Source organism: Nannobrachium achirus (assembly GCF_963921795.1).
Source record: "Nannobrachium achirus genome assembly, chromosome: 2".
NCBI lineage: Eukaryota > Metazoa > Chordata > Actinopteri > Myctophiformes > Myctophidae > Nannobrachium > Nannobrachium achirus.
Window position 1 is genome coordinate 78,562,251 of NC_137811.1, and position 15,000 is coordinate 78,577,250.

Sequence of the window (15,000 nt, forward strand, 5' to 3'; positions counted from 1 at the left end):
CAAGCTCGCAGCGCGGCACCGAGTGCCGCGCTGCGAGCTTGTATATCTGCTATTTTTCAATAGCTAAAGTTACTAGGGCCCCTCCTCCACCTTGGGCCCTGGTAACTTAGTCCCACTTTCCTACCCCTTGTGACGCCCCTGCACACAGCTCCAACCCCTCCTACTAGCCCTACCCCCGCTCCCTAGCCTGCTGCTTTACCTGAATGAACTATCCTACTGCTGTAGCTGTGCTCACAGCTCCAACCCCTCCTACTAGCCCTACCCCCTCTCCCCAGCCTGCTGCTTTACCTGAGTGAACTACTGGTGTAGCTGTAGCTGCGCTCACAGCTCCAACCCCTCCTACTAGCCCTACCCCCTCTCCCCAGCCTGCTGCTTTACCTGAGTGAACTATCCTACTGCTGTAGCTGCACTCACAGCTCCTCTCCCTGCAAGCAGCTCTCAGGCTCAGCTAGCGTCATGAAGAAGGGTACCTCCAGGTAGCTTTCTACGGTAGGCTGCCTACGGTAGGCTGCCTACCCTCTGAGCGTCATGGCGGGTGAGAAGGGTCCCTTCCTGACCTCCTGCATCATTTTCTACCTGTCCATCGGAGCGGCCATCTTCCAGATTCTAGAGGAGCCCAACTGGGAGGCGAACACCGCACGGTATGTGGAGGCTGTTTAACTTTATAATAACTTTATAACTAACTATATAGTTAGTTAACTTTATAACTAACTCTACTGTTTATGACTGTATGAAGGTATGTGGAGGCTGTTTAATTTTATAACTAACTATATAATGAGTTAACTTTATAACTAACTATAACCTTATAACTAACTATAACTTTATAACTAACTATATAATGAGTTAACTTTATAACTAACTATATAATGAGTTAACTTTATAACTAACTCTACTGTTTATGACTGTATGAAGGTATGTGGAGGCTGTTTAACTTTATAACTAACTATAACTTTATAACTAACTATAACTTTATAACTAACTATAACTTTATAACTAACTACTGTTTATGACTGTATGAAGGTATCTGAATTCTGTTTAATGTTACTAGATAACTTTATAACTAACTATATAATGAGTTAACTTTATAACTAACTATATAGTTTGTTCACTTTATAACTAACTATATAGTTAGTTCACTTTATAACTAACTATATAGTTAGTTAACTTAATAACTAACTATATAGTTAGTTAACTTTATAACTAACTATAACTTTATAACTAACTATAACTTTATAACTAACTACTGTTTATGACTGTATGAAGGTATGTGGATTCTGTTTAATTTTACTAGATAACTTTATAACTAACTATAATGAGTTAACTTTATAACTAACTATATAGTTTGTTCACTTTATAACTAACTAAACTGTATGAAGGTATGTGGAGGCTGTTTAACTTTATAACTAACTACTGTTTATGACTGTATGAAGGTATGTGGAGGCTGTTTAACTTTATAACTAACTCTACTGTTTATGACTGTATGAAGGTATGTGGAGGCTAGGAGGAAGTTACTGCTGGTTCACTTCATAACTAACTATGGTGTTTATAATGTATGAAGATATGTTTTAACTATGATGAGGTATGTTTATAACTAACTATTATTAATGTAAGGTATGTTTATAACTAATATATGCTTATTAATGTAAGGTATGTGGAAGCCAAGAGGAAGATACTGAAGACTTACTCCTGTTTAACGTCAACAGACCTGGAGTTCATCCTGGAGGTATGGACGCTTATTACTACTGTTCTGTTGTTGTTACTACTGTTCTGTTGTTACTACTGTTCTGTTGTTACTACTGTTCTGTTGTTACTACTGTTCTATTACTGACTGTATGGTCTATTAACATTCTGGAGGTATGGACGCTTGTTACTGTTCTGTTGTTTCTACTGTTCTGTTACTACTACTGTTCTATTACTGACTGTACTGTCTATTAACATCCTGGATGTATGGAGGCTTGTTACTGTTCTGTTGTTGTTACTACTGTTCTATTACTGACCGTACCGTCTATTAACATTCTGGAGGTGTGGAGGCTTGTTACTGTTCTATTACTGACTGTACCGTCTATTAACAAGCTGGGGCGCCAATTGAATATATGGCAGGGGTATGCAGCTGCCATACCCTGGGTCCAGGGGGGGACATAAAAGTTACTTTTAAATATAAATCCATGAATGTCTCTTTGTCTATCTGTGCTGGTTATTATGTTGTTAAATTACAGTAAAATAATTACAAATTTAACATAATGGTCACTTTAACAAGGTATTATAATTATATTCTCCCCATCTTGACAGAATGGTATATTCCCAGGTTCCGCAGGTCAGCTGCACAGGTGCAATGCATTATTGTTAATTGTGCCACGTTTACTAACATGCCAAGTTTAGCTGCACTTGAACAACCGTTCCAGGCTGCCATATCCAGCCCAAGAAACTGTAGAAACCTGTGTGAAAAACTGACAAAAGTCGTTTTTTTTTCTTTTTTTTTTCTTTTTTTTTTTTAGACATTGTGAAAACAGCCGATCTACATGCTCACAACGCCTCGCAGCGCGAGGCGTTGTGAGCATGTAGATCTGCATTTTAACAATAGAACCGTGTTATCCAAAATGTAATGCCTATTTTCCATGAGGACTCCCATCTTTGCCAGACCCTAGCTTTTGCTGAACTGACGCCACTGTTAACCAGGAAATATTATGGCTGTTTATTAACCAGGAAATGTGACTATAGAATGAGGAAACATAACTAATGAGGAAACATAACTAATACTAAACTTTATTTGTTTAGCACCTTTCATGACATGAAATGTAGCTTTACAGAGCAAGACTAAAGCACAGCAGCTTTACAGAGCAAGACTAAAGTACAGCAGCTTTACAGAGCAAGACTAAAGCACAGCAGCTTTACAGAGCAAGACTAAAGTACAGCAGCTTTACAGAGCAAGACTAAAGTACAGCAGCTTTACAGAGCAAGACTAAAGCACAGCAGCTTTACAGAGCAAGACTAAAGCACAGCAGCTTTACAGAGCAAGACTAAAGTACAGCAGCTTTACAGAGCAAGACTAAAGTACAGCAGCTTTACAGAGCAAGACTAAAGCACAGCAGCTTTACAGAGCAAGACTAAAGTACAGCAGCTTTACAGAGCAAGACTAAAGCACAGCAGCTTTACAGAGCAAGACTAAAGTACAGCAGCTTTACAGAGCAAGACTAAAGCACAGCAGCTTTACAGAGCAAGACTAAAGCACAGCAGCTTTACAGAGCAAGACTAAAGCACAGCAAATGATTTAACGACAGAGCAAAAGGGAAAAGCAAAGCTAAAAGCATAAAACAAAATTAAAATAATAGCATGAAAGGCAGTGAGACAATTGAAGGGGGGATTTAAATGGACCCTTACAGGTCTGTTACTCTGAAAGTACAAATGGAACCAAATGGACCCTTACAGCTCTGTAACTCTGAGAGTACAAATGGAACCAAATGCACCCTTACAGCTCTGTAACTCTGAGAGTACAAATGGAACCAAATGGACCCTTACAGCTCTGTAACTCTGAGAGTACAAATGGAACCAAATGGACCCTTACAGGTCTGTAACTCTGAGAGTGTACAAATGGAACCAAATGGACCCTTACAGCTCTGTAACTCTGAGAGTACAAATGGAACCAAATGGACCCTTACAGCTCTATAACTCTGAGTGTACAAATGGAACCAAATGGACCCTTACAGCTCTGTAACTCTGAGAGTGTACAAATGGAACCAAATGGACCCTTACGGCTCTGTAACTCTGAGAGTGTACAAATGGAACGTACGGGTCCATTTGGTAGTGCCTTTTAAATGTAAATGTTTAAGGACCGCTGTAATAAATTATAGTGAAACAAGGTGAGGAAGTTATCCATATGTGGACTCACAACAATAAAAGCTCTTGAACATTGTAGCAACAATAACAAACACAATCAAGAGATGGTAGGAAAAGGTACAAAGGTCAAATAAATCCTGAAAAGTCAGAACTTTAAGAATAAGTAAAGACTCTAAAGCACACATGGGCAACTGGCGGCCACCTCCACTTAATGCGGCCCACAGGTTAATACCGGAATACTGATATATTATTGATTTCAGCTGTTACAATTCCTAACATGACCTGCTTTAATTCCAGCTATATTATTCTATATTAGTAGTTTATGTCCAATGTATTTGTATTTATGTTCATAAAGTTAACATGAGTATATATATATATATATATATATATAGTGGCCCTCTGGAGTGAAGGTGGAAATATAGTGGCCCTCTGGAGTGAAGGTGGAAATATAGTGGCCCTCTGGAGTGAAGGTGGAAATATAGTGGCCCTCTGGAGTGAAGGTGGAAATATAGTGGCCCTCTGGAGTGAAGGTGGAAATATAGTGGCCCTCTGGATGGAGTGAAGGTGGAAATATAGTGGCCCTCTGGAGTGAAGGTGGAAATATAGTAGCCCTCTGGAGTGAAGGTGGGAATATAGTGGCCCTCTGGAGTGAAGGTGGAAACATAGTGGCCCTCTGGAGTGAAGGTGGAAATATAGTGGCCCTCTGGAGTGAAGGTGTAAATATAGTGGCCCTCTGGAGTGAAGGTGTAAATATAGTGGCCCTCTGGAGTGAAGGTGTAAATATAGTGGCCCTCTGGAGTGAAGGTGTAAATATAGTGGCCCTCTGGAGTGAAGGTGTAAATATAGTGGCCCTCTGGAGTGAAGGTGTAAATATAGCGGCCCTCTGGAGTGAAGGTGGAAATATAGTGGTCCTCTGGAGTGAAGGTGGAAATATAGTGGCCCTCTGGAGTGAAGGTGTAAATATAGTGGCCCTCTGGAGTGAAGGTGTAAATATAGTGGCCCTCTGGAGTGAAGGTGTAAATATAGTGGCCCTCTGGAGTGAAGGTGTAAATATAGTGGTCCTCTGGAGTGAAGGTGTAAATATAGTGGTCCTCTGGAGTGAAGGTGTAAATATAGCGGCCCTCTGGAGTGAAGGTGTAAATATAGCGGCCCTCTGGAGTGAAGGTGTAAATATAGTGGCCCTCTGGAGTGAAGGTGTAAATATAGTGGCCCTCTGGAGTGAAGGTGTAAATATAGCGGCCCTCTGGAGTGAAGGTGTAAATATAGTGGCCCTCTGGAGTGAAGGTGTAAATATAGCGGCCCTCTGGAGTGAAGGTGTAAATATAGTGGTCCTCTGGAGTGAAGGTGTAAATATAGCGGCCCTCTGGAGTGAAGGTGTAAATATAGTGGCCCTCTGGAGTGAAGGTGTAAATATAGTGGCCCTCTGGAGTGAAGGTGTAAATATAGCGGCCCTCTGGAGTGAAGGTGTAAATATAGTGGCCCTCTGGAGTGAAGGTGTAAATATAGCGGCCCTCTGGAGTGAAGGTGTAAATATAGTGGTCCTCTGGAGTGAAGGTGTAAATATAGTGGTCCTCTGGAGTGAAGGTGTAAATATAGTGGTCCTCTGGAGTGAAGGTGTAAATATAGTGGCCCTCTGGAGTGAAGGTGTAAATATAGTGGTCCTCTGGAGTGAAGGTGTAAATATAGTGGCCCTCTGGAGTGAAGGTGTAAATATAGTGGCCCTCTGGAGTGAAGGTGTAAATATAGTGGCCCTCTGGAGTGAAGGTGTAAATATAGTGGCCCTCTGGAGTGAAGGTGTAAATATAGCGGCCCTCACCATCATCAAAGTTGCCCACCCCTGCTCTAAAGGATTCTGTGGTTCTTTGTGTGTCAGGAACCAAAGAATGTCTTTTGTTTGTTTCACTGCATGAGAATTTGAATGAGCGTAACTAATGTAGTCCCTCCCACACACACACACACACACACACACACACACACACACACACACACACACGCACGCACGCACGCGCACACACACACACGCACGCACACACACACACACACACACACACACACACACACACACGTGCACTCAGAGTGTTACGTATGGAGTGTTGTTGTGCATCAGAACCGGTCCAGCAGGTTGGAGAGAAGAATGACATGAACTTTATCAGTGTTCCTCAACCTTTTTTCTGCATGGTCACACTTTTCATGTCCCAAGAATCCATGGTCACACCAACATAATACGGGGGTGTAAATATCTTCACTGTCGGGAAGAAACCTTTCAAATGTGTACGTTTCTTTGCAAAGTAAAGCCCTGCTTCATCATGCAAGGCTGTCGCACAACAGTAGTGAAAACAGCAGATCTACAAGCACACAACGCCTCGCAGTGCGAGGCGTTGTGTGCTTTAAATTTTAAAGTTTAAATCATTTAAAAAAAATGATAAATACAATGCTGGCTTTCAAGCAGTTTCAAGGGGCACACTTGACTCTTCTCAGTAGTCCAGTCATTATATGAAACAACCTAAAACAAATTGCAATAGTAGCAAACTCAACTGATTCTGTATCCTCATTATGTGTATTCTTCATAACTCATAAACACTGTATTGTTCACAACTCATGCATGTGACTATGCTGTGTTCAACACACTGCTGTGACACCGTAGAGTTAACCACAGATATTTGCACAGGGCGTGTCTGTTCCTGTGTGTGTGTGTGTGTGTGTGTGTGTGTGTGTGTGTGTGTGTGTGTGTGTGTGTGTCTGTGTGTGTGTGTGTGTGTGTGTGTGTGTGTGTGTGTGTGTGTGTGTGTCTGTGTGTGTGTGTGTGTGTGTGTGAGGTAGACAGACAGACAGACAGACAGACAGACAGACAGACAGACAGACAGACAGGGTTGCCATGTCTGCTTACTATAAGCGACTCTGGTCTTGTGGTTGTGGTTGCTTGTGTTGGTAGTTGCAGTTTTCCGGTCCAATTTCTATAGTGTTAAAACACCTTATTTGGGCGTGTTTCCTGATGTTTAAAGTGCTAACATGCCTTATGCCTCATTCACATACAGAGAAGCCAAGCTAATGGTTTGCTTGGTAATTCAATACATTGAATTACCAAGCAAACCATTAGCTTGGCTTCTCTCAGTGTGAATGCAGCATTACAGTCTCTTCTGTTGGGCTTGTTTTCAGAGACACGGTTGCTTGTTTCTCTCCCTAAAGCTGGCAACGCTGGAGAGAGAGCGCGGTGGGGTGAAGAGCATGTTTTAACAGATCAGATCACATTTCACAACAGGCTGAAATCTGCCTTCATGCTGTTGTTATGATTCACAACGGTTTGGTTATTAATAAAACATACATGGACCAGGCCAAGGACCCCTTAGCTGAGAGAGAGATGTAGCAGGGACCCCTTAGCTGAGAGAGATGAAGCAGGGACCCCTTAGCAGAGAGAGATGAAGCAGGGACCCCTTAGTTGAGAGAGATGAAGCAGGGACCCCTTAGCAGAGAGAGATGAAGCAGGGACCCCTTAGCAGAGAGAGATGAAGCAGGGACCCCTTAGCAGAGAGAGATGAAGCAGGGACCCCTTAGTTGAGAGAGAGATGAAGCAGGGACCCCTTAGTTGAGAGAGATGAAGCAGGGACCCCTTAGCAGAGAGAGATGAAGCAGGGACCCCTTAGCAGAGAGAGATGAAGCAGGGACCCCTTAGTTGAGAGAGAGATGAAGCAGGGACCCCTTAGCAGAGAGGGATGAAGCAGGGACCCCTTAGTTGAGAGAGAGATGAAGCAGGGACCCCTTAGTTGGGAGAGATGAAGCAGGGACCCCTTAGCAGAGAGAGATGAAGCAGGGACCCCTTAGTTGGGAGAGATGAAGCAGGGACCCCTTAGCAGAGAGAGAGAGAGAGATGAAGCAGGGACCCCTTAGCAGAGAGAGATGAAGCAGGGACCCCTTAGCAGAGAGAGATGAAGCAGGGACCCCTTAGCAGAGAGAGATGAAGCAGGGACCCCTTAGTTGAGAGAGAGATGAAGCAGGGACCCCTTAGCTGAGAGAGAGATGAAGCAGGGACCCCTTAGTTGAGAGAGAGATGAAGCAGGGACCCCTTAGTTGAGAGAGAGATGAAGCAGGGACCCCTTAGCAGAGAGAGAGATGAAGCAGGGACCCCTTAGCAGAGAGAGAGATGAAGGGACCCCCACAACCTGTTCATAGATTCCATATAGTTTCATTGTTTGACAGCACAATCATCAGTGTATTTTGGATTCATGTCAATTTCTGTTTTCAGATATTTAACCACTTGAACCGTCAATACTTAATAAACTTGACCTTTCACTCTGTACTTGGTCTGCTCTTTTCCCCCTCTACACCAAAGCTCTTTGCCAAAAATAGCAGATCTACAAGCTCACAACGCCTCGCAGCTGAGCTTGTAGATCTGCTATTTTTGGCTAAAGTTCTCCAGATATGGAAGCTATAGGGTTCAAGTGGTTAATATAAAAAAGGAGAAAAAAAAGTTTCTATCGCAACAAAGATTTGGAGGACCCCATGTAGTAACTCTGAGGACCCCCTAGGGGTCCTGGACCCCCTGTTGAAGACCCCTGCCCTATTTCATACTTTGTCTGTATCCAAAATAGCTTTTTACAAGCTTTGAGTTTGACAATAAAACATATGAAAAATGACACACAGTGAGGAGAGGGTTGTGGGGTCAGAGGTCAATAAGGAGAGGGTTGTGGGGTCATAGTTCAGTGCAGTGTGAACATGCAGGTGTTTTGTCGCCCCCTTCAGGTGGTATCAGGCGCTGCAGGTCAGGGAGTGACCATCACTGGTGACAAATTTATCAACAGCTGGGATTGGAGCAACTCTGTGATCTTCTCTGCTACCATCGTTACTACCATAGGTCTGTATGTACCACACACACACTAACTACACAGGAGCAGTTAAGACCGGATCATAGTCGGGTCCACGTGGAAGGCTATCCACCGCGGTGTAGTCTTTTCGAGTCTTTTTGAGTCATGAAACTACAACGTTACATCATTCCTCACGGTGGAGAGCTTTACACCGCGAGTCCCAACACATCTCTCTGTTTTTACTATCAGACAGACAGGCTCTACACCCCGTTCACTGATTGGTCGACCTGAACCGGTCTAGACGGGGTAAAGGACTTCACCGTGGGCCGTGACTATGATGGCCTGCACTTATTTTATGACTTGAGGTGGAAAGCTTTCCACCTCAAATTTGCGGTGGATAGCTCTCCACCGTAGACTCTGATCCGGGCTTTAGGGGTTCAGAGTCTTGCTCAAGGACTCTTCAACACTGACTCTGGGGGAGCCCGGGATCCAACTGGGAACCTTCTGTGTTCTGATATATTATAATCCTACAGGTTATGGTAATGTTGTATTATATATCATAATGTATTACAGGTTATGGTAATGTGTTCTGTAGTGGTGTAATGTTGTATTATATATCATAATGTATTACAGGTTATGGTAATGTGTTCTGTAGTGGTGTAATGTTGTATTATATATCATAATGCAGGGGTCTTCAACGTTTTCAGGCCAAGGACCCCTTAGCTGAGAGAGAGATGAAGGCAGGGACCCCTTAGTTGAGAGAGAGATGAAGCAGGGACCCCTTAGCTGAGAGAGAGATGAAGCAGGGACCCCCACAACCTGTTCATGGATTCCATATAGTTTCATTGTTTGACAGCACAATCATCAGTGTATTTTGGATTCATGTCAATTTGTGTTTTCAGATATTTAACCACTTGAACCGTCAATACTTAATAAACTTGACCTTTCACTCTGTACTTAGTCTGCTCTTTACCCCCTCCAAAGCTCTTTGCCAAAAATAGCAGATCTACAAGCTCACAACGCCTCGCGCTGCCAGGCGTTGTGAGCTTGTAGATCTGCAATTTTTTGGCTAAAGTTCACAGAATATGGATGGTAGGGTTCAAGTGGTTAATATAAAAAAGGGGAAAACAAACAAGTTTCTATCAGACAAAGATTTGGAGGACCCCCTGTTGTAACTCTGAGGACCCCCTAGGGGTCCCAGACCCCCTGTTGAAGACCCCTGTCATAATGTATTTCCAGGTTACGGTAACGTGTGTTTACTGTATATTAATGTATTACAGGTTACGGTAACGTATGTTTACTGTATATTAATGTATTTACAGGTTACGGTAACGTGTCTACTGTATATTAATGTATTTACAGGTTATGGTAACGTGGCTCCTAAGACCCCAGGTGGTCGTATCTTCACCATCCTGTATGGTCTGTGTGGGATCCCTCTGTGTCTGGTGTGGATCAGTGAGCTTGGATCCTTCTTTGGAGACCGAGCCAAGCGTCTGTCACAGGTTCTGATCCGCAGGGGCCTGTCTGTGGTGAGAACACTCATGCACGCACGCACGCACACACGCACGCACGCACGCACGCGCACACACACACACACACACACACACACACACACACACACACACACACCATGGAGACTTGAATTCATGCATATGCATTAGTTTAGTGGTTCTCTATGGAGACACAAAGGCTCCGTTTACACTGGCAGTCACATCCAGCTTGAATCAGATCTGTGCCACACCCAGATTGGAATCCCATTGGTTTAAATGGTCACATGATCACAGGGAACCAATCAGATTCCAATCTGCATGTGACACAGATTTATTCAGATCTGATTCTGAACAATCCCTTTAACGCTCCAGTGTTTAGAACAAAGTGTATTCTGTGCAGAATGAACGTTTGTCAGCAAGTTTATTCTAACTGTGTGTGTGTGTGTGTGTGTGTGTGTGTGTGTGTGTGTGTGTGTGTGTGTGTGTGTGTGTGTGTGTGTGTGTGTGTGTGTGTGTGTGTGTGTGTGTGTGTGTTCAGAAAAGGGTCCAGTTGATCTGCACTGCTCTCTTCCTCCTGTGGGGTTTGCTGGTTCATCTCCTCATCCCTCCTGTGGTCTTCATCTCTATGGAAGGATGGACGTACCTGGAGGGCCTTTACTTCTCCTTCATCACCCTGACCACTGTGGGCTTTGGAGACTATGTAGCAGGTATTACCTTATATGGAGATATTACCTTAACCACTGTGGGCTTTGGAGACTATGTAGCAGGTATTACCTTATATGGAAATATTACCTTAACCACTGTGGGCTTTGGAGACTATGTAGCAGGTATTACCTTATATGGAGATATTACCTTATATGGGACATTACCTTATATGGAACATTACCTAATATGGAACAATACCTTATTAACCACCGTGGGCTTTGGAGACTATGTAGCAGGTATTACCTTATATGGAGATATTACCTTATATGGAACATTACCTTATATGGAAACATTACCTTATATCAGGGGTGGGCAACTTTGATGATGGCGAGGACCACTATAATTCCACCTTCACTCCAGAGGGCCACTATATTCCCACCTTCACTCCAGAGGGCCACTATATTTCCACCTTCACTCCAGAGGGCCACTATATTTCCACCTTCACTCCAGAGGGCCACTATATTTCCACCTTCACTCCAGAGGGCCACTATATTCCCACCTTCACTCCAGAGGGCCACTATATTTCCACCTTCACTCCAGAGGGCCACTATATTTCCACCTTCACTCCAGAGGGCCACTATATTTACACCTTCACTCCAGAGGGCCACTATATTTCCACATTCACTCCAGAGGGCCACTATATTTCCACCTTCACTCCAGAGGGCCACTATATTTCCACCTTCACTCCAGAGGGCCACTATATTTCCACCTTCACTCCAGAGGGCCACTATATTTCCACCTTCACTCCAGAGGACCACTATATTTCCACCTTCACTCCAGAGGACCACTATATTTCCACCTTCACTCCAGAGGACCACTATATTTCCACCTTCACTCCAGAGGGCCACTATATTCCCACCTTCACTCCAGAGGGCCACTATATTTCCACCTTCACTCCAGAGGGCAACTATAGTCCCACCTTCACTCCAGAAGGCCACTATATTTCCACCTTCACTCCAGAGGGCCACTATATTTCCACCTTCACTCCAGAGGGCCACTATATTTCCACCTTCACTCCAGAGGGCCACTATATTTCCACATTCACTCCAGAGGGCCACTATATTTCCACCTTCACTCCAGAGGGCCACTATATTTCCACCTTCACTCCAGAGGGCCACTATATTTCCACCTTCACTCCAGAGGGCCACTATATTTCCACCTTCACTCCAGAGGACCACTATATTTCCACCTTCACTCCAGAGGACCACTATATTTCCACCTTCACTCCAGAGGACCACTATATTTCCACCTTCACTCCAGAGGGCCACTATATTCCCACCTTCACTCCAGAGGGCCACTATATTTCCACCTTCACTCCAGAGGGCCACTATATTCCCACCTTCACTCCAGAGGGCCACTATATTCCCACCTTCACTCCAGAGGGCCACTATTTAGTTTAGTTTAGTTTAGTTTATTAGCACATCATATAAAACATGTAACATTATATACATGGGAACAAAATACAGTGCGAGGAAAGGAAGAAGCCATCAGGCTTATTTGGAATCCTTCCCTTATTGGAAGAGATAATAAAATTACAGATTTAAAAGTTCAATAACAATACGGTAAAATACCACAAAAGGGGCAGCTGTGCAATGAAGAGATAATAACACAGAAACTGCACAAAACACACTATATTTCCACCTTCACTCCAGAGGGCCACTATATTTCCACCTTTACTCCAGAGGACCACTATATTTACACCTTCACTCTATTTCCACCTTTACTCCAGAGGACCACTATATTTCCACCTTCACTCCAGAGGACCACTATATTTCCACCTTCACTCCAGAGGACCACTATATTTCCACCTTCACTCCAGAGGACCACTATATTTCCACCTTCACTCCAGAGGGCCACTATATTTCCACCTTCACTCCAGAGGGCCACTATATTCCCACCTTCACTCCAGAGGGCCACTATATTTCCACCTTCACTCCAGAGGGCCACTATATTTCCACCTTCACTCCAGAGGACCACTATATTTCCACCTTCACTCCAGAGGGCCACTATCCCAGCCAGCACGCCCACATGGGTCCCGCATGGGTACAGGGTGGGCTTCCCTACATGGGCCCCATGTGGGAATGTCCGCGGTTTCCACAAGGGTCCCTCGTGGGTTAGCCCACGTGGGCTCTGTGTGGGTTCTACATGGGCCCTGGGTGGGTCCCACCTCGGCTAATTTATATGGGACCCAGGTGGGAACCACTTGGGCTAGCCCACGTGGGCTCAACGTGGGTTCTACGTGGGCGCTGGGTGGGCCCCACCTCGGCAAATTTATATGGGACCCATGTGGGAACCGCCTGGGCTAGCCCACGTGGGTTCTATGTGGGAATGTCCGCGGTTTCCACAAGGGTCCCTCGTGGGTTAGCCCACGTGGGCTCTGTGTGGGTTCTATATGGGCCCTGGGTGGGCCCCACCTCGGCTAATTTATATGGGACCCAGGTGGGAACCACTTGGGCTAGCCCACGTGGGTTCAACGTGGGTTCTACATGGGTCCTGGGTGGGCCCCACCTCGGCAAATTTATATGGGACCCAAGTGGGAACCACTTGGGCTAGCCCACGTGGGATCAACGTGGGTTCTGCAGGGGCCCTGGGTGGGCCCCACATCGGCAAATTTATATGGGACCCAAGTGGGAACCACTTGGGCTAGCCCACGTGGGCTCTGGGTGGGTTCTGCATGGGTCCTGGGTGGGCCCCACCTCGGCAAATGTATATGGGACCCAGGTGGGAGCCGCTTGGGCTAGCCTGTGTGGGCTCTAGGTGGGTTCTACATGGGCCCTGGTTGGGCCCCACCTAGGCAATTCTATGCGGGAACCATAGGGGATAAACGTGGGATCCAAGTGGGCTTAACCTTGCTCCTAGGAAGATTTTAATGGTAGACTAAAACAGTGTTTGACATGAACTGTGTTAATTATTGAAACACCTAAAATACATTTTGGATGAAATAGACAATATACTGTATATTTGACAACGTTTATTACAAAAATAAACAAGATAATACAATACAATATAAATAAAGATAGCAGCAGCATGAAGGCAAACAGATCAAATGTGCAAGTGTACATACAGTACATTAAAAAAAAACACTTGAAATGCAAAAAGAGATATTCCCATAATGCTCCACAGACTGCTAACAGAACAAAATAAAGGATTAAAAAATGTCCAAAAACATAAATTGTGTAAGAGGTGCATCAAAATCTTGAATTTTGTAACAAAACTGTTTTAGGGCATAGGTTTTCTGGAATCCACTGTTCATTCATGTTGCATTCATCAATCTGGGTCTGCTGTGCTTGTGGGTGGTTTTTTTTAGCCAACCACAGGGGGGAGAGAGAGAGAGTTTGTCTAATGGGGTGGCACATCATCCAGATCTTTTTCTGTTGTATGTCCTTACACTCCGTTGCAGCAATCCAGTCGAGTGTGTCATTGTCTAGGTCATGATCATTCTCGGCCACGATCACCATTCAGTGGCTGGTATATAGGGCAGCTGGTCATCACATGCTAAACAGTCTGTGATGGATCCTGTGCTGCACTGAAACGTCCCACACCTGTCCTCAGGTGATTGAGGGTTGTCCACTCCTTACGGGGGAGGTGCTGGTCAGGAACATCTGTGAGATCCTTGATGAATTGGTGAAGCCTGGATGGTTCTGCTGCGTTCCACTGGTCTGTCCATCTTGCCTTCACCCAGGAAGCCTTAACCTTAGATATCTCCGACATGGCAATTCCTGAGTTTATGGCAAAAGTCAAAGAAAGGATTAGCCACAAGATATGAATGTAAAGTAGTCATTCTATCTTTAAACACACTTACACTGGCGTCACCAGGAATGAGATTTTAGTAGGCGAAATGCCAGCCGAAATGCCAGTGAAGTGCATTGCGACGCATTGTGAGCTTGTAGATCGGCTATTTTCAAATAGACAAAATGTATAGGGCTGAAGAGATTAATGTAGGCCTATGTTTTATAGCCTAATAATATTCTAAATAAGCAACTAAAGTCCAATAGTGTAGTACACAGACCATTTGGCGAGCGTGTGCACATTTGATTCTTTGTAAAGCCAGGTGACGATTACCCAAAGTAAACCCCCGTCACCCAATGAAAACAATAGCAAAGATTTGCATCTCTATAAGCAAGTTGAGTAGGCCTATGCTATCAGCTGCCTACTGTCTACGTGCCTGCTGA

General features: G+C 44.4%; 1 protein-coding gene across 1 annotated transcript in view; it reads left to right on the forward strand.

Moving 5' to 3' along the window:
• Positions 1-528: 528 nt before the first annotated feature.
• Positions 529-15,000, forward strand: part of LOC308300723 (potassium channel subfamily K member 5-like) — a gene marked incomplete at both ends in the record, with an annotated part of 21,109 nt that continues 6,637 nt past the window's right edge. The window contains 5 exons of the mRNA XM_080744615.1: positions 529-641; positions 1,648-1,723; positions 8,572-8,683; positions 9,996-10,162; positions 10,662-10,890. Coding sequence (XP_080600741.1) covers positions 529-641; positions 1,648-1,723; positions 8,572-8,683; positions 9,996-10,162; positions 10,662-10,890 — 697 coding nt within the window. The remainder of the gene's footprint in view (positions 642-1,647; positions 1,724-8,571; positions 8,684-9,995; positions 10,163-10,661; positions 10,891-15,000) is intronic.